General features: G+C 42.2%; 1 protein-coding gene across 8 annotated transcripts in view; it reads left to right on the top strand.

The window, feature by feature from the left end:
• tox2 (TOX high mobility group box family member 2) overlaps positions 1-26,474 on the top strand; it is a 214,123-nt gene that overhangs the window by 102,837 nt on the left and 84,812 nt on the right. For 5 of the 8 annotated variants that reach the window (XM_049479733.1, XM_049479732.1, XM_007252680.4 and 2 more), the window contains one exon: positions 1,307-1,366. In XM_049479733.1, the coding sequence (XP_049335690.1) occupies positions 1,307-1,366 (60 nt within the window). Of the gene's footprint in view, positions 1-1,306; positions 1,376-26,474 lie in introns of all 8 variants that reach the window. The other 3 variants (XM_015606721.3, XM_015606719.3, XM_015606722.3) reach the window with 1 other exon arrangement.

Raw genomic sequence — 26,474 nt, 5'->3', positions numbered from 1 at the left:
GATCCGGACAGAGTAACAGGACACGGTCAAACAAAAAGAGCAACAGAGAACAAGGGAGCACATGAGGTATTTATACACAGACACACACTAGGGACACCTGTGGCGGTAATGAGGGGGCGGAGTTAAAAAATAGACAGGGGGGGTTACAGATGACAAGGCGGAGCTAAGGCGGAGACAAGACCAACACACAACATTAGCACATGGCTGGGAAACATGACAGGTAAACAAAAGAGAACAGAGGACAGGAGCAGGAAGGAACCAAAAAAGGAAAGACACTGGACAGACACAGGCTAAGGTGTGACAAAATTATTATAATAAATAAATAATGTAACAAAAAGGGAACATTTTAAGGGGAACATATAATGCAAACATTGCTTTTTGCATGTTTTTGTATTTACACTTGGGTCTCGACTGCCCCTATAAACACTTCAAACATGAAGAAAATCCATCTATCGATTTTGTGTGAAAAACAGACCAAACACAGCACACAGTACACAGCAGGATTAGCCAGCAGACTTTGTCTGAGGGAGGAATCTATATCTACTGTCGGTGGCAAGTCAGCAGATGAGGGAGATGTAAGTACTTTCAAATAATGAGTTTTGTGCTTCTATCTCAGTTAAAGATGAACTAGCTTGTTCATGTTTTGCCATTTAGCACAAGATAACACTAAGATAACACAACAACAGCTTATTTGCATAGAATATATAGAAGTGACAGGGCCCTTAAATGTCTTATTATGAAAGGGACTGAAACTGGCAAAAATAGAGCTGGGGAGAACTCTTTATAATTAGGGAATATTTAGTGTAAACAAATAGACTGCAAATACAGAATACGCTGCTTTCTAGAATATCACTATTATCACAACTACGTTCACTCTGTGACTGTCTTTGCTATGTTGACAAGCAATTAATAAAATATAAGAAAATAAAGGGCGAATTACCATTTCAAAAACATAGTGTTTGGCTCAGTGATGTACAAAAATGTTGTTTTAATTTGATTTTTTAATGGCTTGATATGGCTGCTGCGCCTGTGCAGATCTCCTCATTGGGAAGCTTTACCCTCTAGAACAGCGAATGCAGCACGCTGATTGGCTCTTTTTGTTCAAGGGTGTATTTTTTTTTATCTGTAAACATGATAATGGAGGAATGATGGTGCTCCATTCATTACTTTTGGGATGAGTTGTTGTGGTGATCATTCCAACATCCTGACATCACTAACACTTGGTGCTGGATGCAATCAAATCCTGTGTATGTGGTTTATCAAATACTTAATCAATCTCTCTCTCTTTCTTTCTCTCTTTCTCCAGTTTGATGGTGAAAACATGTACATGAATGAAAACAACCAAGAGTTCCTTTCCCCGAGTCAGGTAAGACCAGTAAGTGTTCCTGCGTGCACACACACCCTCACAAACACACACACTTACACTTACACACACACTGGTGTGGAGCTTGGTGTTATGGCGCAGTGTGCCCTTGTTGGTAAATTGCACTATTCTATTCTATTCTATTCTAGTCTATTTCATGGACCTTTATGTGGCACAAAGTGGAGAAATCACCAGCGTTTAATATGTCAATGGGTGTATGATGTTGTTGGCTAGGTTGGGCACACACACACACACACACAAACTTGTGCTACACACACACTCACAGCTGTGATGAACACATGGCAGGGCATATGGTTATGTTTGTGTTTGGGGATTTGCTGAATTAGTTGTATCGCTCCCCTATTAAACAAACTGCAGAAGGAAATAGTGAGAGAATAGAGAGAAAGAGAGAGATAGAGAGAGAGAGCAATCCATTATCTCTCTCTTCCATCCCTGCAGTCATGAACATGTCCTCTGTCTATTAGATGTATATTATATGTCTACTGAACATGTTAAAGGGGACACAGAACCTCAGACAGTGCACAGCAGGATCAGCCAGCAGACTTCGTCTGAAGGGGGAATCTATATCTACTGTCTGTTGCAAGTCAGCAGATGAGGAACATGTAAGTGCGTTCAAATCAAGGGCGTAGGAGCGGGCTTGATATTGGGGGGGACACATTTGCCAATATGAACCCAAGCCCACCCAATAGTTTCCTAGAACAACATTTGTGGAAATTACTTTTAATTAAAAGTAAATTATTATTAGTAAAAGGTGATTTTACAAGCTAAACATGTTACTCCACATTACAGCTACTGTTGTTACAAAAATTATGCAAGAAATGTCTGAGTTATAACCTAATATTTAAAATAATATAACAGATTATTATTATTGTTATTATTATTATTATTATTATTATTATTATTATTGTTATTATTATTATTATTATTATTATTATGTATTGGCAATGTCAATTCTGTTGTATATTTACATTTTCTCCTGCACTTTTATTTTTTTTCTACTGAGAGCTCTTCTTAAGATGGTGTCCTTTTATGTAAAAGAATGTAACTTTACGTTTCATAGAGACTTTTATAAACGTCAGGATATGTGGTCTTACTGTGAACTACAAATGAACAGAAGTCACGTTACAGCAGTGTTTCTCAACCCTGTTCTTATATATTCTACTGCATATTAACACTGTTCTGCATATTCTAGAGCTTCCTCTGGTGGATATACATGATTAATTTAGACTCCATAGGGGGCTAAAGGATTTTAACAGGTAAACTCAGTAAATGACTGTTTATTAGCTGATCAGGTGGAAAACACTAGTTTAGGGCAGTGATCGGGGTTAAGTAACTGCTTTAAACTACCAAACTACCAAAATTCTGGCGATCATCTACATCCAGCTTCTAGATAACTAGTTAGTTAAATCAATTTTCGTTCATTATAGCTCACAGTAAGTCCTGTAATCCTAAATGAATAAACAGTTTGAAAATTAAAGTGATTAGCTGATCAGGTACAGGGAAACATTACATATATATTTTATTTTTTTCCTTTAACCCTGACTCCCAATCTAGCTAATTCCAAAGATAAGCTTACACACTAACACAGCTGCAGTTTATTAATCACAGTGGGTTTAAACTGTGTGCTGATTCAGAGACGTGTATTTTTAACCAGCTATCAGAAACATATCATCACAGTTGAAGTGGTTAGCCTATCGTTACCTTTATTTTAGTAAAATCTCCGTATATTCATCTCTGTTTTAAAATCAGCTGAAGCTGCTGCGTCCCGATCCCGCTGCTAAATCTCACAGCGAGGGGGCGGGGCTTCCCCAACAGCAAACTGCCTCTGCTCCGCGCGCCGCAAAACCAGCAAGCTGATTGGCTGTTTCTACTGAGAGGCGTGACTTAATACCTGAACCGGCTCCGTGATTGGTCCGGTCTGTCTCCTCATTAATAGTACAGCTGACCTGAGCGAACTGATATCATTTTTGGGGGGGACAAATCCACCTGTTTCTAATATTGGGTGGGACATGTCCCACCCATCCCCCCCGGTTCCTACGCCTATGGTTCAAATAAGGAGTTTTGTGTTTTAATCAAAGTTAAGCATGAACTAGCTTGTTTGTGTTTTGACATTTAGCACAATATAACACTAAGGTGTTGTAAATGCTTAGCGTAAACATGGGGCGTGGCCAGCAACAGCTTATTTGCATAAAAGTGACAGAGCCCTTAAATGGCTCATTCTGAAAGGGACTAAAACTGGCAAGAATAGGTCCTGTAAGATCTCTTAATGTGTGTAACTTGTATAAAAACAGGTATAACATGTCCCCTTTAAAACACATACATAGTATATGATGGTGCATTTCTTAAAGTTAAAGTTCTTACCACGCTGTTACCACCCCTATCTTATGGCCATGGTTATCCCGATCAACTGGCAAAGATTAACTGTGACATTCTCATGATTGAATTTGTTATTTAAACTATTTATATAGGTATTTATAGAGTGGAAAATTGCAAACAATAGAGTAGATTTTAACATTTTACATTATGAGTATTTCTAGCTTTTAAGGAAATTTGAAATGACAAATAAGCCGATATATGTATCAAATTAGAATCACCACTTACAAAACGTGATGCCAGTTTTATAGCTTTTTGGATCCTCCACATTCTATCACTCCGTTTGTTATTCTGTACACATCTATTATTTATTTTTTTTTCCAAATTCTCTTTCTTACTTATCATTTGAGGCCTGGGAGCTCATTTGAGTCGTCTTATACATTTATCATCAACCAGAAGGGATTTATTTTATTGAAAACATTGATTCTAGGCTTTTTTTTTTTCAACAGCAGGGTCTGTCTGGCATGCGTGAAGCTCTTTATCTACACAAGCGTGTTTTTTTTTTTATGATAGAAAACAGTGAATTCACACACAGACTCCCTCAGTGTTCAGCCTTCAGGAAGTTTGTGCTGCTGACGTCAGAGCGGGGCGGTGTGGGCTGGTTCCAGGAGCTGTGCGTCTTTGCTGCTAATCTGGAAAAATGTGATTAAACGAGCCTCTGAAATGCATGTTATTTTCAGACGCAGAGCTGCGGTATAGGAGACCTTGGACAGCTGTTGGTCAGCAGTTGGAGAGCTAGAGTTATTTATTTTTATAATCTTATAATCATCTTAACTCTATAGTGGTTTAGAGGAATACATTCACTTAAGCCATCCAAGCTATATAATAACATGGTGTAATTGTGTTTTTAGAACAAAATACCGTAAGTGTGGTAGTAACTCACCCGTTATAAAACTGTTATAAAATAACAGAGCACTATGTTTAATGCTATCATTCATTTCTTGGGTTGGTATCAGGATAATTTGAGACAAATGTGCAAATGTAATTTGTGAGAGTATAAATATAGAAAAATTGGTAACACTTTATGATAACTTTATTTATATATATATATATATATCAATTGCATATATTATTAATATATCATTAATATACTTTTAACTAATGATACATAAATGTGAACAAAGCATTAGTTCATCAGAGAATTTGAGAATTTGAATATCAACAAATGTTTAAACATGAAAATTATATTTGAATATTTAATTGAATAAGTAATTTTTTTTTTCCCATTTTCTCCCCAATTTACATGGCCAATTACCCAACCCACTCATTAGGACTCCCCCTATCACTAGTGATGCCCCAACACACCAGGAGGGTGAAGACTAACACATGCTTCCTCCGATACATGTGAAGTCAGCCACCGCTTCTTTTCGAGCTGCTGCTGATGCAGCATTACCGAGCAGCCAGCGCGCTTGGAGGAAAGCGCAGCGACTCGGTTCTGATACATCAGCTCACAGATGCCCTGTGCTGTGGACATCACCGTAGGAGTGATGTGGGGAGAGAGTGCCATCTCCCCACCCAGAGGGAGCAGGGCCAATTGTGCTCCCTCTGAGTGCCAGCTTGATGGCAAAGCTGCATGAGCGGGGGATCGAACCTGCGACCTCCCGCTCATAGTGGCAGTGCCTTAGACCACTGGACCACTCGACACCCCCGAATAAGTAATTTTAATCAAATCATCAAATCATCAGAATTTGAACATTAATAGATCACTAGTAATAAGTACTTTAAACCTGGAAAAAAGGTTTATCAATTGCAGTTATTGTTGCCAATGTGTTTATTAGTATTTACAAATATGTCAGCAACTTTTTTTCATTTTGTTCCTTATAATGTAAAAATTATAGTTATTAATCATTAGTTAATGATATATATTTATAAAAGCTATTATAAAGTGTTACAAAAGATTATATATCAGAATTAAAAAGGTTTAAAATACAAGGTAATACAGGTTTTGTTTTTTGTTTTTTTTGTTTTTTGTGTGAGCATGCATATAAAGAATACAGTGATCAGTATTGTCGAGGAGTAAAAAGTCAAGTATTTGAGGCAAAGTGCTAAAAATTCTCTTTCTTACTTATCATTTGAGGCCTGGGAGCTCATTTGAGTCGTCTTATACATTTATCATCAACCAGAAGGGATTTATTTTATTGAAAACATTGATTCTAAGCTTTTTTTTTTTCAACAGCAGGGTCTGTCTGGCATGCATCATAATTCTGATATATATTTTTTTGTAACACTTTATAATAGCTTTTATAAATATATATATATCATTAACTAATGATTAATAACTATAATTTTTACATTATAAGGAACAAAATGAAAAAAGTCAAGTATTTGAGGCAAAGTGTTAAAAATTGCACGTCCTGGAGAAAAACTACAGTAATTCAGATAGATCTCTTCCCTGCTGAAAATGGCTAGAAAATGGAAACGGCATAAAAGAAGGAGAAGGATATTGCAATGTTTCAGTAAAACATGCTGCTGTGCCTCCATCTCTCCTACTGCTGTTCTATCTTTACAGCCTGATGGAAGGATGTCTATGTTATTCATGAGAGAGAAAGAAGTGAAGAGAGAGAAAGAGGTAAAGAGAGAGAGAGAGAGAGAGAGAGATGGAGGGAGGAAGAGAGGGAGAGAGCTTTTGCTCCTCTTTACCTAGCTTATCAGATCTATTTTCTCTCTCTATCTCTCTCTCCCTCTCTTTCTCTCTCTCTCTCTCTTTCTCTTTCTTTCTCTCTCTCTCTCTCCTTTTGTTTCTAGCTGTTTACTCAGGGTCTGTTATATTTGACATCTGTCTTCCTCTCTCCTCCGCTTGACCAAGTTCAAGCAGTTCAGACTGATTTTCCTTTTACTGCTGTAATGTTCCTGACACACATGCGTGCGCACACACACTCACACAAACACACACACATACACACACACACACACACACACACACACACACACACACACTCATGTGTGTGTGCGCACAGGCACCCACACACATTCTCTCTTTGTAATGCTCTTGACAGCAAGACCAAAGCAGTGCTTTCAGGGAAGCGAACAATCAAAACATGCTCCGAATGTCTTTCTGTTTTATCAACTCCAAACAAATAGGCTTCTCTCTCATTCCCCTCTCTCCCCTCGGTCCGAGTTTACCTCCGTTTAGCTGGTCAATACACTTTTATTTCATTTATTATCGTTCTAATCAATTTTACTGCATGGCTTTTACTAATTTAAGCATCCGCGTTTTATTCCGTATTTCTGTGTAATCTCAAATTCACTGATCTCGATTTGAGATTATGGTCAGTATTAAAGATTAAGGGATTCTTCCTGGTGTTTTTAATCTAAAGGTAAGAAAGGAAATCTCCATCACTTGGTAAGGAATCATATCTTGCCTGTAGATAAGTTGATAAAAAATAGAAAATAGATAGCAGCAGAAATTCATATCATAGTTTATATTTACGTAGCTGCAACACATGAACTGCTAAGTATGTTCAAGTATGTTCAATGTTTGCAAACCATTCCAGGAACTTTAGTCTGTAGCATTGCAGAAATAACATTCCAGGAATGTTCTGAAAATGTGTGACGTGATAATGGTTTGCACAACAACATAATTAGTTGTGCAACAGATCTTGCACAACCTCCCCAGGTAGACAAAACACTAGCACTATAGAAACATCTGAAGCAACTTTCCCAATACTAAAAACATAATAAATAAAATACAATACAGTTAATGTGTAATATATGTGTCATAAACTGGAGTATACGTTTTTTTTATATAAACATGGAACCGATTCTTTACTTTCTTTACTCTAAAAATGCAAATAATGCAGATGCATTGCTTTATATAGAAAATAAAATCCCTATATATTAAAAGTCTTAAAAACTATCATAAAACTATATATTTTTAATTCTTAATTGTTAATGGTGAAATATATAATTTAAAAAGAACATTTTAACCTACAGTATAAACCACTTAAGAGTGTTTAAGAGTGACAAAGTCTAAGTTCCATTAAAAGTGCCAACTGCTTCTTTCTTCCACGCTTCTATTTCTTCCAAACTGTCCACATACATTATCACTGTGCTGAAGGTTCTCTCTTTCTCTTTCTTTTCTCTCTCTCTCTCTCTCTCTCTCTCTCTCTCTCTCTCTCTCTCTCTCTCTCTCTATCTATCTCTTTCTCTTTATAGACTGATATATGATAGGGCTGCACGATATATCGTTTAAGCATCGCCATCACGATGTGCGCATGCACAATAGTCACATCACAGCACGTAATTAAACCAAACACCATGCAAAATAGATACACAGTGCTGTCTCTGTGTCTGTGTTAGTGACAGGCTCATGCTGCCTGTGCGAGAAGTGCGAGGGGGAGGGGGGGTTGCAGGAGTAAACACAAGGTAACCGCATGGCCTCCATCCACATGGTTGAGCACGTGTTGAAAGCTGTGCGCCACAGTCCAGCACAGTTTTGTGGCGCAGATATTTCCAGTTACAGCTGAATTCACGCTTTTAATCCCACACAAAAAGCTCTTATTTACTTTTTAAAAAGCCATTTAAATGCCTGATTAAAGGGCTGATTACTGTAGGTTTGCTGCTTTCCTCGGGTTTTTTTACACTTGCAACTATAACATTTTTCCAATATCATGCAGCCTCAATATATTAAAATAAATTAAAAATGAATTTAGACTGCCAGACTTCACTTTATTACTGCCCCCCTCCAAAAATAAAAAAATATATAGGGAATTTAAAAAATTGTACAGTATATATATATAATATTCTTTAGAAAAAGGTTGGCAGGTCTGATATTAACGTTGCTCAGGCAGTAGAAATTAAACATGATTTAAAAGTGAAGATGTCCCACATATTACAGTCACACACAGACAGAACAGACACAGTACAGAAGAGCACACCAGTTTTTCATCATGTGCTCACTCTGTTCTCAGTCCAGGTACATCAATACTCCTCTGAGTCTCCACATTGACCCTGGCTGTCCTCCAGTGACCTTTGGCCTTTTCTGATTGGAGGGGAGAGGTGGCCTCCGCTTGGCCCCTAATGAGCCCTCTGTGTGTTCAAGGTCAGGCAGGAGCGCCGTGGCAGCCAGTATGAACAAAAGAGTCTGGAGCCCACTGAGGGCTGACCTCCCGCCAAGAGCTGATCGATCGCGGCCAAACGAGAGAGAGAGAGAGAGAGAGAGAGAGAGAGAGAGAGAGAGAAAGAGAAGACAGAGAGAGAGAGAGAGAATTGAATTAAGAAGCACAGAGACAATATGGAGAAGGAACGGATGGTGAAGAAAAAGCCCTCTATATAGATTGGACGTTCAGTATGGCTGAATTTTACCCCAGAGCTCGCCGTCGTCCATAAAACCCTACTTACTGAGAGCAAACTGTAATTATATTAGCTGCCTTCCGAACTCTAGGCTGCAGTAGAGGTTGAACTGTTCTACAAAGACTTCTTCTCAGCAGCCTGTTGGTCACACAAACACAAAGAACAAAATAATTAGGCTTCATACAAGCTTTTTCATTTGTTCACATAACTAATTTATAAATGATTTTTAAAACATCTAAAAACAATTTATCGTTTTTTTTTTTCACGGTGCTGTTTTTTTTTTTTCTGAGGAAGGATACATCAGCTGCGTCCTTTCTCAGCTGTATATGAATATGAGTCCTTTACTTTAAATATCTTTTATGACATAGTGACCAGGAAATGCAGCCCACCTGTGGTGCCTCCTAGACTTTACAGAACATCACTTTTTAGTTTTCCCTTGATTTTTTAATTTATTCTCCCATTAAGTTTTTTTTTTTCTCCACAAAAGCCCTATCTGGACAGGATTATTTTGTCACGTGGTCCTGGGGTAATTTTTAATCTTTTATGGGAGGTCCTCTGTGACTATTCCCATTCAGAACAATCATGTAAAACGTCCTCTGAGAAAATTACAGACTGAGTTATCTACTGTTATTCGCTGAACTTGGTCTTCCAGTAATTTTTGTCCCGTCCAGACTCATATCTCTGAGTTTCGTCTCCTCGCGTTTAATTAAATAGCTATTTGTCCACTGCCACGCACACACGTAATTACACTTTGGGGCCGCGTTTCCACAGAGATCCTCATAAACACAACAGCGAGTGGAAATGGAGGAGCTACTGAACACGATGATGTCATGTGACAGAGAAAACCAAAAAACAGTGTGGTTGATTGCAGTGTGGATGCAAGAGTTTTATCACTGATTAGTGATAAGTGTGATATTTTTTCACAGACACCCCCCTGAGAAACTTATCCATACAGGATTAGTTTCTCAGGGGGATGTCTGTGAAAGAATATGACTAAAGAGTGATAACTATTAGATAATTATTGTATACCTCTCATATTGCCCTCTTATATTGACATTAGACTTTAGAAAGTGTAATATATTTAAGTTTTTTCTGTTTTAGAGGGTCGTATTCTATTGGCATTCTATTACAGTTGCCAGCAAATAGTTAATTTGGATTTGTGTAATATTGTACATTTGCTTGTTGTTTTTCTGCAGCATTATTTACTCGTAGTGACTTACTTTAGTAAGTGTCTGTCTAACACTGTTATTTAGAGCATAGATGTATCAGTGTCAGGGCCAGACAGGAATGAGACTGGTGCAGATACAATAAAATAACTTTTATTAAAGTTATAGAGTAGACAGGGGTAGTCAACAGAAACAGGGTCAGTACCAAAAATGCACAGTGTAGAGAAACCATACCATAACCGGGGAACAGTCCAGAGTTCATACACGGGTAGGCAGTATCACAGGGTAGGCAAAAATCCAGAGTACAATAAACAGTCCAGGTCATACACGGTAATCCAACACAAGGGAGCAGGCAAAAATCAAAGTCGATAGAAAACAAAAACAAGATCATACACGGAGAATAGCAAGGGCAAGAGAAACGCTTTGTATTGTAGGATTTACCAAACAGATACTCGGCGAGGTGTGAGTGTGAGCATGGCCCTTAAATACACTGAGTAATCAGTACTCGGGACTTCCTGGTGGCGTCATGTGACGTGTCATGTGATCGGGAGTGTGTGTTGTGTCATGGAGTGGTGCGTTCTGGGTATTGTAGTTGTTACTGTGAGAATCGCAGATAGAGCTGGATGTGGGAGACACAGACGTGCTTTCAGCACCAGACATGACAGTACCCTCCCCCTGAGGGACCGGAGCGGAGGCAGAACGGGGCCGACCCCGGCGACGACCACCCGGCGGACAGGGAGTACCGGCGGGAGGTGCAGGTGTCGGAGCGGAGGTGCCAGACAGACGGGGCTCACCAGAGCGAGAAACCCGACGAGTTGGAGCAGAGGAGGTCGGAGGACGCTTGGGACGTCCACGGGGCCTAGGAGCAGGCTTACCAGGAAAACGAGCATGAAACTCCACGAGCAAGGCAGGGTCCAGCACGTCTTTGGCAGCCACCCAACAACGCTCCTCCGGACCATACCCCTCCCAATCGATAAGGTATTGGAGTACACCCCCACGTCTGCGTGAATCCAGCACCTCCCGGACAGCATACGTGGACGACCCCTCCCCCTCCACAGCCGCGGGTGGAACATCAGCCGGTGCAGCGTCAGCGAGCGGACCCGGGACCATAGGCTTGAGGAGAGATACATGAAAAGAATTATTAATACGATACTGAGGGGGTAACTCCACCTTGTAAGTAACTTCATTAATACGTGACAAAATCTTAAGAGGACCAATAAACTTAGGCAGGAGTTTTCTACAACTACCCTCAAACCTAAAGTCCCGGGTAGAAAGCCACACCCGATCTCCTGGTTGGTAGTCTGGGCTGTCACCACGGTGCTTGTCCGCACGCTCCTTGTACACGCGCAGTACCTCAGAGACTTTACGATGCGTGTCTTCCCACACCTGCTCACTGCGCTTCATCCATTCATCCACAGCCGGCACATCAGTGGACACCGCTGTCCAAGGAGCTAGAGGAGGCTGAAAACCCAGAACACACTGAAAGGGGGTGAGGCCAGAGGTAGTGTTAACAAGGGAGTTTTGAGCAATTTCAGCCCAAACGAGGTATTGTGACCAATCAGTGGGATGTTTGAAGCAGTATGTGCGGAGGAATTTCCCGAGTTCCTGATTAACCCTCTCACATTGACCATTACATGTAGGGTGGAACCCAGAAGTGAGACTGACATGTACACCGAGATGTTCAAAAAATGCCTTCCACACACGAGAGGTAAATTGAGGACCACGGTCAGACAAAATATCTTCGGGGATACCAAAGTGTCTAAATACATGCATATAAATAGCTTGAGCAGTTTGGAAGGCAGTAGGCAGAGCTGGGAATGGAATAAATTTAACCCCTCTAGAGAAACGATCAACAACAGTGAGAACTGTAGTATAACCCTCAGATACAGGCAGATCAGTAATAAAATCAACAGCAATATGCGACCAAGGTCTCTCAGGTACAGGGAGAGGTAGTAGCTTACCGGCTGGAAGGGTTTTAGGCGTTTTACATTGCGCACAGACAGAGCAGGAGGTAACGAATGAGTGAACATCAGCACGCATAGAATCCCACCAGTAACGGGCAGAGAGTAATTGTAACGTGCGTGTGACACCAGGATGACCAGAGGTTAAAGCGGAATGAGCCCAGGTGATGAGCCTGTCTCGAAACTGGACGGGTACGAACGTTTTACCCTGAGGACAGTCCTCAGAATTGGGGTGATTAGCGTTACTTTGGCGAATCTGATCGTCTAACTCCCATTGAATGGCTGCGATCTGAACAGAGGGAGGAAGAATGCGTTCAGCCTCCTGGGGCTGGGATGCGCTATCCACAGTGCTGTAAACCCTGGACAGCGCATCAGCTTTAGTATTACGGCTTCCCGGACGGAACGAGATCGAGAAGTTAAATCTAGAGAAAAAAAGAGACCAACGTGCTTGTCTCGGATTAAGTCGTTTAGCCGTGCGGAGGTATTCCAAATTCTTGTGATCAGTATACACAGTAAACGGATGAACGGACCCCTCCAGCCAGTGACGCCATTCTTCTAGAGCTAACTTCACAGCAAGAAGTTCCCTATCCCCTATCCCATAGTTACGCTCCGCAGGGGAAAGCTTGCGTGAGAAGAAGGCTACAGGAAACAATTTGGGTGGCGACCCACTACGCTGAGAGAGAACCGCGCCAACACCCGATTCGGAAGCGTCCACTTCCACTACGAAGGGAAACTCGGGATTAGGGTGCCTAAGTACAGGGGCTGAAGTGAACGCAGCTTTCAGCTCACAGAAAGCGCGATCCGCTTCGGGTGACCACTTCAGGGTTTTAGCAGCCCCCTTAGTGAGAGCAGTCAGGGGCGCAGCAATGGAGCTAAAGTTACGGATGAACCGCCTATAAAAATTAGCGAAGCCAAGGAATCGCTGGAGTTCTTTAATGGTCTGGGGCACTGGCCAATTAGTAACGGCAGTTACTTTCTCATCGTCCATAAGGACACCGGAGGAACTAATAACGTAGCCGAGAAATGTGACCCTTTGCGTGTGGAACTCACATTTCTCGGCTTTGGCAAACAGGCTATGTTCTCTCAGGCGTTGGAGAACTTGGCGAACATGCTGTATGTGTGTGGGGAGATCTGGGGAATAGACAAGGATGTCGTCTATAAAAAGGACAACAGAGTGATTAATAAGATCGCGAAATATGTCGTTCATAAATGACTGGAATATGGCTGGGGCGTTAGCGAGACCGTAGCTCATGACCAGGTATTCATAGTGGCCGTTGGTGGTGGAAAACGCCGTTTTCCATTCGTCACCTTCCCTGATGCGAATGAGATTATAAGCGCTACGGAGATCGAGTTTGGTGAAGTACACAGCATTACGTAACTGTTCGAGTGCTGCTGGGATTAACGGGAGCGGGTAAGCGAATTTTTTCGTAATGTCGTTTAAGCCTCTGTAATCTATGCAGGGTCTCAAACCCCCATCCTTCTTCTTCACGAAGAAGAAACCTGAACCAACTGGGGATTTGGATGGGCGAATGAAACCCTGCGCAAGAGCTTCACTAACATACTCTTCCATAGCCTTCTCCTCATCACGAGACAATGGGTATACACGAGCTTTGGGCAGTACAGAACCCTCTATCAAATCAATAGAGCAATCATAGGGGCGATGCGGAGGTAACTCGGTAGCTTTAGCTTTACTAAACACATCAGAAAAATCATAGTACTCGGAGGGAATAGCAGGGGTATCTACAGAATTAGGGCTTTCGACAGAGGTAGATTGCAAAGAGAGTGAAATTAAAGATAAACAGTTCTCACGACAGAAAGGAGACCAGGCAGTGATGTCTCCCAGGCTCCATGAAATGACGGGGTCGTGTGTCTTTAGCCATGGCGCTCCCAAAACCAGTGGATGTTCTGTGCGTGGGAGCACATAGAGAGAGAGCTGTTCCACATGTAGAGCGCTGGCTTGAAGGGTGAGAGGAAGAGTCTGCAGGGTCACAGGTTTGGAGCGTACAGTCTCTCCATCGATGGCATGGATGGAGATCGACTTGGGGAGAACTTTCGTGGGTATGGCGTGCTCCTCCACCAAATCCAGGCTGATAAAGTTCCCCTCCGACCCAGAATCTACAAGCGCTGAGACACAAAAAACATCCGTTGGAGTGGTAATAATAACAGGCAACACAAAACATTTTTCTTTAAGTGTAGAAACAGGGGTACATACCACGTTAGCGCGTGGAGCACTCTCCACGCGCTGTCCCAGAGCAGACGCTTGAGCAGAATTGGGCCGGAGTTCACAGTTAGCCCTTAGATGACCTGGACCACCACAATAGAGGCACAGGTGAAGGCGTATGCGACGCTGCCTCTCAGCGACGGATAGTCTGGATCGTGTGATGTCCATGGGTTCGGAGCTGGGTGCAGGCACAGATTCCGGAACTGGATTCCCGGACTGGAGTAGTGCAGGGCGAACCACAGGAGTGTGGCTAACAGCTTTGGGCTTACGGGAGAGGAGCTGATCCAGACGGATAGACAGAGCGATCAGCTGATCCAGGGTGAGTGAGTCGTCCTTGCATGCAAGTTCTCTTTGAATCTCGGGGTTAAGTCCGTGTCGAAACATGGAGATGAGAGCAGGGTCGTTCCAACCGCTGCTAGCGGCTAACGTACGGAACTCCAGAGCAAAGGCTGCCACAGATAGTTTACCTTGCTTCAAGGAAATCAGAAGCTCTCCACTAGATTGCCCATAGCGTGTATGATCAAAAACGCTGCGAAAAATAGACAAAAAAGTGTCGTAGCTGGATTCAGAAATGCTCTCCCAAATCGCTGTAGCCCAGTCCAAAGCCTTGCCAGACAACCGAGAAATTATAAACCCGATTTTAGCTTTATCAGAAGCAGGAGGTGAGTTGCTAAAAAACACGGAGCACTGGAGCAGAAATCCATTACACTTCTCAGTGTTACCGTCATAGACCTCTGGTTTACACACAGCGAAAACGGGAGTAGTGGGTTTGTTAGGACTGGCTACAGGGCTAACCACTGGGCTAGGGTTCTGGGTGGACAAACCCCGGAGGTGACTCATAATATCGGCTAGCTGCTGCTGTTGGTTAACCTGGTGGCGTGCTAGCTCATCAACAGCTTGGGTCACACCAGCGAGCGTTTGCTGGTGCTGACCTAAAAGCCGACCCTGGTTAGCCAAACCAGACTTAATAGACTCTGTATCCGCAGTCTCTGTCATTACGGCCGAGTATCTTGTCAGGGCCAGACAGGAATGAGACTGGTGCAGATACAATAAAATAACTTTTATTAAAGTTATAGAGTAGACAGGGGTAGTCAACAGAAACAGGGTCAGTACCAAAAATGCACAGTGTAGAGAAACCATACCATAACCGGGGAACAGTCCAGAGTTCATACACGGGTAGGCAGTATCACAGGGTAGGCAAAAATCCAGAGTACAATAAACAGTCCAGGTCATACACGGTAATCCAACACAAGGGAGCAGGCAAAAATCAAAGTCGATAGAAAACAAAAACAAGATCATACACGGAGAATAGCAAGGGCAAGAGAAACGCTTTGTATTGTAGGATTTACCAAACAGATACTCGGCGAGGTGTGAGTGTGAGCATGGCCCTTAAATACACTGAGTAATCAGTACTCGGGACTTCCTGGTGGCGTCATGTGACGTGTCATGTGATCGGGAGTGTGTGTTGTGTCATGGAGTGGTGCGTTCTGGGTATTGTAGTTGTTACTGTGAGAATCGCAGATAGAGCTGGATGTGGGAGACACAGACGTGCTTTCAGCACCAGACATGACAATCAGTTTGATCATTTTAAAGAATCAGGCAAAATGTACTAGTTGTATATACAGTAGTATATAATGGTCTTCTTGCCCAGGCCTGGAATAAAACCCCAGTGGGATCCCCAGGGCAACAGTCTTGCCCACTCCACTATACCATGTGGTTTGAACAGTAAATTTGGATGTTTTATTGATGTGTAAGTACTATATCAAAGTCCTTTTTATTCCAAAAAAAAGTGTGGGCAGTACCGCACACAGCACAAGCTCTTTAATGTTATAAATACAGTACAAATCAGAGCTTGACCTCCAGCAAAGTGTTAAATATAAGAGCGCACAGTAAATGTTATCAAAATCCCATGTCTTTTACTTCTGTAAAAGAAGAAACCCAAGAGCCCGTGCTGATCCAGCTTCTGCGCGAGTGCCTGGAGCCTGGATCTCTGCCTCTGCTCTCTTATCTGTGCAGGAAATCAGCGGTAGCATTAGCAATAGCATTAGCATGCTTGGCCTCAGTACATAGTAGGAATAATTCTCTAATGGCCTCGCTGTTTGGACTTGCAGCCGAGGCAGCGGCATAGATTATAATCTCGCAATTAGCGAAACAAGGTTTTATTGATTGCCGACCAGTTCCTCAGAGCTCCGGCTGCCAAGTAGGGCTGCTGATTAAGAAAGCAGAGCACGGAGAAGTTGAAGAGAGATAGAGGGAGCAGGGGGAAGAGAAGAGCAAACGGTTTGTCCCGAAGAGAAGTTGGATATGGAGGCAAACCGAGGCTTCAAAGGGAAAGGAAGTTCTATTTAGTGCTAACGGAATTAGGAAGAGGGTGAGGGAAGAATGGAGGAGTGATCACTCTGACAAAATCCCTGGGAAAAGTTTGGAACAGGACAGGTGTATCTATTTTTTCCAAAAGCCTTTATCTGCTCATGTTTTACAATATTGATTAGCCATTAGCCCCTGTGGTAGGTCTAGATCTCATTCCCACAGCATGATAGCCTTTGCTCTCCAGTGCTAGGTAACTTCCCACTTAGTGAATAAAAAAGCTATTTACCACTTATTTTCTACTGATTATAAGTAATTCCACACAGTAACAGAAAAAAATATATAAACATTGGCCATCCTGTTTAGCTAACAACACATATGCAAGGACATATTTGGCTAGCATACTGTAGATACAGGATATGGGGTAAATGGAGTTCATGGTCAGCTAACTGTTAGCTAATTGTTAGAACCTGCTAACTAGGGTTATCATTTATAATTCTATGTTTATCATGTAACTTTGGATTAAATATTTTTAGATATGCTTAAACATGGATTAAATGTGCTCAGATATGGTTTAATAAGCCTTGTTACAACCCTGTCAACATGCCTCAGAATCAAACATGCCAGCTTTGCTTCCATAGTTAGTTTCCCAGTCAGCCTAGCATTAGCTTTTTTACATTTATTTCAGATTTTTTCCCCCCATTTTCTCCCAATTTAGCTAAGCCGTACAGCTAACTGTATATCCTTCATCACTGGTGATGCCACAAAACATGTGGTGTCAGACTCCGCCTCTTTTCAAACTGCTGCTGATGTAGCATTACCGAATAGCATCACAGTGGGCTTGTAGGAAAGCGCAGTGTCTTGGTTCTAATACATCAGTTCACAAACCCTAGGAGTGATGAGGGAAAAGAGAGCCATCTACCTGATGGCAAGCTGCATGACCAGGATTCGAATCAGCATGATCTCCCGATCATAATCTGCATGACATTACGACTGCTTCTACCATAGCTCCAGTTGGTCCTTTCTCCCACCAGTCTGGTGTCGGCTTTAAACTTTTTTTCTCTCATATTCTCTATATTCTATTGCCCCCCTGAGTGTTTTAACAGCCCCAGTAATGTAATGTCGCACATTGAGTTTGTGCAGCATGACTGTACTGTGCTTGCAGAGCATTGGCAGGGCTTGACATTTGCCTTTGAGTCCTTGTGTGAAGTATGTTTCGGACCTGATAGACCTGATTTTTTGCAACGAGTCAGTTGATGATTTTTTTTCCCTCCTGCTGTAGATATTCCACCATCAGCTGTGAGCAGTATTACTGAAAAGTGGAAGCGTTTAGGAACCATAGCGACTCACAGCAAGCTATAATGTGTCAGACCACCTGAAGCTATAGAATGGGGTCTCTGAGTGTTGAGCAGCATAATGCAGAGAAGTCTGAACTCTAAAACTCAGTAAAAGCTGCAAAGGGGACCGACTCCACACTGATGACTATGGGTTTTTTATCCAGAGAGTGTGTAGTGGAACACACTTTTTTACATTAGCTTTTAATTAGACCTTATTCTTATTATTATTATTTATTTATTATTTATTATTAACTGGTGTACTATTTGCCTCAGCTTTTAATTAGATCTTATTTTTATCTGTTTGGTTTTGATTGTATTTTTATTCTATCATAACTTTCATTAATTCATTTTTTATATCTTGCTTGCTTGTGTGCTATTTCTTACTCTCTTTCTCCCTACGTAAAGCACTTTGAGCTGCATTTTTATTATTATTATTATTATTATTATTATTATTATTATTATTATTATTATTATTATTATTAGCTGTATGTGTGGTTATGTATATATATGGTTATGTCTGTATGTGTGCTGACCTCAGTGTAAACTCCCGACTTTCTTTGATCTCAGGCGTAGACCAGCCCTGATACTCGTCAGGAGTCTGCAGTTTCAGAGTTACTCTCAGTTTTAATAATGAAGCTCTCGCGCCCACTTTCTCTCAGACTACACAGAGCTGCTGAGATTCTTATTGGCTGACATCATGTGCTCTGACACACCTGAGGGATCACAAGCATGTATCGTTGTTTCAAAGGCTACGGTTTGTAAGACGGACTGACGTGAGCTCATTTTTACAAGTCTGTGATTGGAGTTTGCAGTCTACTGTGACTGACAGGAAGCCTCCTGATTGGCTGTGATTGGAGATTTCATATCATTGACTCGTTTTCGTTGATTAAAGAGTCGCCATGCTGCCGGTAAACTCCCGCCGTTTTGCAAGGAGGCATTTGTGTGTGTAAGTGTGTGTATATATGTATACGTGTGTGTGTGTGTGTGTGTGTATGTGTATAAGTGTGTGTTTTCTCCCTGCTGGTCCGAATTACGGCTGAGTGCATTACCATGATTTACTACTTCCTCCCGCTGTTTAGATTCAAAAGAACGAGAGAGAGAGAAAGAGAGAGAGAGAGAGAGCAACAGAGTGAGAGAGAGTGAGAGAGAGAGGCCAGCAAGTTATCACTCACCCCTCCAACCCCACCTCTCTCCATCTTTTGTGAAATGAAAACAAAAAGAGAGCCTGCCAAAATATTTCTATAGCTGATCGCTGACCAAGCAGAGAGGCAGTCAGAAGACAAAGCAGAGAGAGATGGCTGGCAAGCTAGATTTGATGCCACAGCAAAAACGCTCATCTCTGCTCCCCCTCCCTTTCTCTCTCGCTCTCTCTCTCTCTCCCTCTCTCTCCCTCTTCCTCTCTCATTCCCTCTCTTTTTTGTTGTATTTTTACTCTCTCTTCATTTCTTTTCTCTCCTTCTCTCATCACCCCATCCACTCTCATTCTCATTCCCTCTGAATTTTTCTCTTTCATTTTCTGCTTCTCTTACTTCTTTCTCTCTCTCTCTTTCTATCTCTCTCCCCATCTCCCTCTCTCTCTTCCCCTCTCATTCCCTCTATTTTTCGTTGTATTTTTACTCTCTCTTAATTTCTTTTCTCTCCTTCTCTCATCGCCCCATCCACATTTCTCATTTTACTCTTTTTCTCTGTCTCTGTTCTTGTTTTCTCTCTCTTTCCCTTATTTTCTCTATGCCCCCCTTCTATGCCTTGTCCTTTCCTCTCCCTCTTTCTCTTTTACCATTTCATTCCCTCTTTCTTTTTCCCTTTTTCTCTTTTTACTATCATTCTGTCTCTCTTCTTTTCTATCTTGCTTTCTTTAATTTTATCTCTGCCCTCTTTCTCTCCTTCACTCTCATTCACTCCCTGTTTCTCTCACTTTATTATCAGCTTTTTTCTTCTTTCTCTTTTTACTCTTTCTTAGCCTCCCTCTCTCTCTCTCTCTCTCTCTCTCTCTCTCTCTCTCTCTCTCTTTCTCTCTCCCTCACCCCCCTCTCTCCCCATCACTCTCTGGCTGTTTGGAATACCTCTCTGACACTGGATTGCTAACAAATGCAGCTGCGTGTTTACTTAAGGGCCACGGGTTGCCAGGTCCACTCCCATCCCTCCTTTAATGCCGCTGCTACTGATTGGAAGTGAATGTGACGGCTGTTTTAAAATGGGCTTTTATTGGGCCACACACTTAAGCGCTGCTTTAGCGTGTGTATACACCGCACTCTATCAATCCACAACGTATTCTTACTGTTTAAAACCCTGCAGATAAACACGTCACCCACTATTCATCTGCCTCGTGCTGTTAGAAGATGTTTGTGCGTTCGCTTCGGTTTACAGTTCCTCTAAATGCTATTGTTCTGCGACATTATTGCTCTGAATCTGATTCATCGTGGATGCTATAAGAGCTCTTTACTTAAACACAATACCTCAAAAACATCTGGAGAAGATTATCAGCAGCTGTATTTGTAGAATTAACTCTACAGAAATAGTTCTGTGAAGTGCTGAGAAGGGGATTTTTTTAATTCCTAACAGTAGTGGAACTGTTTTGGGTGGTATATAGAGCTGCTTTGTTGCATACAAAGAACTATATTACATTACATTACATTTGGCAGACACTTTTGTCCAAAGCGACTTATAATAGTCAAGTACAAAAGTAATAGAAGTTAAAGATAAAAACATCTTTATACAGGGCCTAAAGGAGGTCATGGGGAAGTAGTGGGATAGAGGAGTAGAGAAGGGGAAGAAGGAAATGAGGTTAGAAGTAGTTAGTTAGTTAGAGGTGTTAGGAGAGTAAGTGCTCTTTGAAGAGCTCTGTCTTCAGGAGTTTATTAAAGATAGTGAGAGATTCTCCTGATCTGGTAGTAGAAGGTAGTTTGTTAGAGGTGTTAGGAGAGTAAGAGCTCTTTGAAGAGCTCTGTCTTCAGGATTTTAGTAAAGATGGTGAGAGATTCTCCTGATCTGGTAGTAGAAGGTAGTTTGTTCCACCATTGGGGAACTCTGTATGAGAACAGACTGGAACTATATGAAGTATATGAAGAATAGTTTAACTAGGTAAAGAACCAAGAAAGAAATCAAATGCTGATTCAGTTTTTTTTTAACCATTTAATCTGTTTTTGATGACTTTTGGAGAGCCTGTTTGCTAGTATGAGGCTAGGATGAGGGATTCATAGCTAAATATATCACTACACCAAATTAGTGTATTTCCATTAAATTGAATTTCATAATAAGATATACATTACATGTCTATTGGTACATTTATAACTGCATTTTGGCTTAATGTAATGAAGAACTGCCTGATTCAAACTATGTCAAAATGGCAAAAATGGAGATACACAACTTTACATGACAGTGAAATAAAATTATAAAATGTACATTCTGTGTTTAAGTCAAGATGGTGATATGGCAAGTATAGTATAGTACCATTTATGCTTTGTTTTTAAGTAATGGCACAGAAGAACAACTTTTGGTTAGATGAAGAACCTTTTTTTTAGTTTGTAAGTAAAAGAGATATAAATGTTAAGATGCGTATAGTGAATTTCTAAAAGAAAACAGTCATACAGATTTTTTTTTTTTTTAACAAAAATGGTTATTATTGGAACCTATAATGTCTCTTCTATGATAACAATTTAAAAAAAGCCTTGTGTAGCACTTTTATTTATTTACTTGTTTTTATTGTACTGGAAGAAATGTCGACACATCGGTAGATATTGAGTCAGATTTGTATTATATATATATATATATATATATATATATATATATATATATATATATATATATATATTAGGACTCATCTTCCACAGTATGTATACTAACCCTATCATGATTGATTTGTTTCACTTATATATATATATATATATATATATATATATATATATATATATATATATATATATATATATATATATATCGGTATATCATTGATATATATATATATATATATATATATATATATATATATATATATATATATATATATATATTAGTAGTCTACACATATTCATCATTGGTGTCACACAAAAACAAAATAAATATCTCAAAAATGGCGTCTCTTGTCATGTCTGGTGCTGAAAGCACGTCTGTGTCTCCCACATCCAGCTCTATCTGCGATTCTCACAGTAACAACTACAATACCCAGAACGCACCACTCCATGACACAACACACACTCCCGATCACATGTCACGTCACATGACGCCACCAGGAAGCCCCGAGTACTGATTACTCAGAGTATTTAAGGACCATGCTCACGCTCACACCTCGCCGAGTATCTGTTTGGTAAATCCTACAATACAAAGCGTTTCTCTTGCCCTTGCTATTTTCCGTGTATGATCCTGTTTTTGTTTTCTACCGACTTTGATTTTTGCCTGCTCCCTTGTGTTGGATTACCGTGTATGACCTGGACTGTTTATTGTACTTTGGATTTTTGCCTAACCTGTGATACTGCCTTTCCGTGTATGAACTCTGGACTGTCCTCCGTTTATGGTATGGTTTCTCTACACTGTGCATTTTTGGTATTGACCCTGTTTCTGTTGACTACCCCTGTTTACTCTATAACTTTAATAAAAGTTATTTTATTGTATCTGCACCAGTCTCCTTCCTGTCTGGCCCTGACAAGATACTCGGCCGTAATGACAGAGACTGCGGATACAGAGTCTATTAAGTCTGGTTTGGCTAACCAGGGTCGGCTTTTAGGTCAGCACCAGCAAACGCTCGCTGGTGTGACCCAAGCTGTTGACGAGCTAGCACGCCACCAGGTTAACCAACAGCAGCAGCTAGCCGAGATTATGAGTCACCTCCGGGGTTTGTCCACCCAGAACCCTAGCCCAGTGGTTAGTCCTGTAGCCAGCCCTAACAAAACCACTACTCCCTTTTTCGCTGTGTGTAAACCCGAAGTCTATGACGGAAACACTGAGAAATGTAATGGGTTTCTGCTCCAGTGCTCCGTGTTTTTTAGCAACTCACCTCCTGCTTCTGATAAAGCTAAAATCGGGTTTATAATTTCTCGACTGTCTGGCAAGGCTTTGGACTGGGCTACAGCTATTTGGGAGAACATTTCTGAATCCAGCTACGACACTTTTTTGTCTATTTTTCGCAGCGTTTTTGATCATACACGCTATGGGCAATCTAGTGGAGAGCTTCTGATTACCTTGAAGCAAGGTAAACTATCTGTGGCAGCCTTTGCTCTGGAGTTCCGTACGTTAGCTGCTAGCAGCGGTTGGAACGACCCTGCTCTCATCTCCATGTTTCGACACGGACTTAACCCTGAGATTCAAAGAGAACTTGCATGCAAGGACGACTCACTCACCCTGGATCAGCTGATCGCTCTGTCTATCCGTCTGGATCAGCTCCTTTCCCGTAAGCCCAAAGCTGTTAGCCACACTCCTGCGGTTCGCCCTGCACTACTCCAGTCCGGGAATCCAGTTCCGGAATTTGCGCCTGCACCCAGCCCTGAGCCCATGGAAATCACACGATCCAGACTATCCGTCGCTGAGAGGCAGCGTCGCATACGCCTTCACCTGTGCCTCTATTGTGGTGGTCCAGATCATCTAAGGGCTAACTGTGAACTCCGGCCCAATTCTGCTCAAGCGTCTGCTCTGGGACAGCGCGTGGAGAGTACTCCACGCGCTAACGTGGTATGTACCCCTGTTTCTAAACTTAAAGAAAAATGTTTCGTGTTGCCTGTTATTATTACCACTCCAACGGATGTTTTTTGTGTCTCAGCGCTTGTAGATTCTGGGTCGGAGGGGAACTTTATCAGCCTGGATTTGGTGGAGGAGCACGCCATACCCACGAAAGTTCTCTCCAAGTCGATCTCCATCCATGCCATCGATGGAGAGACTGTACGCTCCAAACCTGTGACCCTGCAGACTCTTCCTCTCACCCTTCAAGCCAGCGCTCTACATGTGGAACAGCTCTCTCTCTATGTGCTCCCACGCACAGAACATCCACTGGTTTTGGGAGCGCCATGGCTAAAGACACACGACCCCGTCATTTCATGGAGCCTGGGAGACATCACTGCCTGGTCTCCTTTCTGTCGTGAGAACTGTTTATCTTTAATTTCACTCTCTTTGCAATCTACTTCTGTCGAAAGCCCTAATTCTGTAGATACCCCTGATATTCCCTCCGAGTACTATGATTTTTCTGATGTGTTTAGTAAAGCTAAAGCTACTGAGTTACCTCCGCATCGCCCCTATGATTGCTCTATTGATTTAATGGAGGGTTCTGTACTGCCCAAAGCTCGTGTGTACCCATTGTCTCGTGATGAGGAGAAGGCTATGGAAGAGTATGTTAGTGAAGCTCTTGCGCAGGGTTTCATTCGCCCATCCAAATCCCCAGTTGGTTCAGGTTTCTTCTTCGTGAAGAAGAAGGATGGGGGTTTGAGACCCTGCATAGATTACAGAGGCTTAAACGACATTACTAAAAAGTTCGCTTACCCGCTCCCGTTAATCCCAGCAGCTCTCGAACAGTTACGTAATGCCGTGTACTTCACCAAACTCGATCTCCGTAGCGCTTATAATCTCATTCGCATCAGGGAAGGTGACGAATGGAAAACGGCGTTTTCCACCACCAATGGCCACTATGAATACCTGGTCATGAGCTACGGTCTCGCTAACGCCCCAGCTATATTCCAGTCGTTTATGAATGACATCTTTCGCGATCTCATTAATCACTCTGTTGTCCTTTTTATAGACGATATCCTTATCTATTCACCAGATCTCCCCACACACATTCAGCATGTCCGCCAAGTTCTCCAACGCCTGAGAGAACATAGTCTGTTTGCCAAAGCCGAGAAATGTGAGTTCCACACTCAAAGGGTCACATTTCTCGGCTACGTTATCAGTTCCTCCGGTGTCCTTATGGACGATGAGAAAGTAACTGCCGTTACTAATTGGCCAGTGCCCCAGACCATTAAAGAACTCCAGCGATTCCTTGGCTTCGCTAATTTTTATAGGCGGTTCATCCGTAACTTTAGCTCCATTGCTGCGCCCCTGACTGCTCTCACTAAGGGGGCTGCTAAAATCCTGAAGTGGTCAACCGAAGCAGATCGCGCTTTCAGTGAGCTGAAAGCTGCGTTCACTTCAGCCCCTGTACTTAGGCACCCTAATCCCGAGTTTCCCTTCGTAGTGGAAGTGGACGCTTCCGAATCGGGTGTTGGCGCGGTTCTCTCTCAGCGTAGTGGGTCGCCACCCAAATTGTTTCCTGTAGCCTTCTTCTCACGCAAGCTTTCCCCTGCGGAGCGTAACTATGGGATAGGGGATAGGGAACTTCTTGCTGTGAAATTAGCTCTAGAAGAATGGCGTCACTGGCTGGAGGGGTCCGTTCATCCGTTCACTGTGTATACTGATCACAAGAATTTGGAATACCTCCGCACGGCTAAACGACTTAATCCGAGACAAGCACGTTGGTCCCTTTTTTTCTCTAGATTTAACTTCTCGATCTCGTTCCGTCCGGGAAACCGTAATACTAAAGCTGATGCGCTGTCCAGGGTTTACAGCACTGTGGACAGCGCATCCCAGCCCCAGGAGGCTGAACGCATTCTTCCTCCCTCTGTTCAGATCGCAACCATTCAATGGGAGTTAGACGATCAGATTCGCCAAAGTAACGCTAATCAGCCCAATTCTGAGGACTGTCCTCAGGGTAAAACGTTCGTACCCGTTCAGTTTCGAGACAGGCTCATCACCTGGGCTCATTCCGCTTTAACCTCTGGTCATCCTGGTGTCACACGCACGTTACAATTACTCTCTGCCCGTTACTGGTGGGATTCTATGCGTGCTGATGTTCACTCTTTCGTTACCTCCTGCTCTGTCTGTGCGCAATGTAAAACGCCTAAAACCCTTCCAGCCGGTAAGCTACTACCTCTCCCTGTACCTGAGAGACCTTGGTCGCATATAGCGGTTGATTTTGTTACTGATCTGCCTGTATCTGAGGGTTATACTACAGTTCTCACTATTGTTGATCGTTTCTCTAGAGGGGTTAAATTTATTCCATTCCCAGCTCTGCCTACTGCCTTCCAAACTGCTCAAGCTATTTATATGCATGTATTTAGACACTTTGGTATCCCCGAAGATATTTTGTCTGACCGTGGTCCTCAATTTACTTCTCGTGTGTGGAAGGCATTTTTTGAACATCTCGGTGTACATGTCAGTCTCACTTCTGGGTTCCACCCTACATGTAACGGTCAATGTGAGAGGGTTAATCAGGAACTCGGGAAATTCCTCCGCACATACTGCTTCAAACATCCCACTGATTGGTCACAATACCTCGTCTGGGCTGAAATAGCACAAAACTCCCTAGTTAACACTACCTCTGGCCTCACCCCCTTTCAGTGTGTTCTGGGTTTTCAGCCTCCTCTAGCTCCTTGGACAGCGGTGTCCACTGATGTGCCGGCTGTGGATGAATGGATG

This window comes from Astyanax mexicanus, chromosome 5 (genome assembly GCF_023375975.1).
Source record: "Astyanax mexicanus isolate ESR-SI-001 chromosome 5, AstMex3_surface, whole genome shotgun sequence".
Taxonomy (NCBI): Eukaryota; Metazoa; Chordata; class Actinopteri; order Characiformes; family Acestrorhamphidae; genus Astyanax; species Astyanax mexicanus.
The sequence above is the reverse complement of the archived record's forward strand: the minus strand, read 5'-3'. Positions and strand labels throughout refer to the sequence as shown.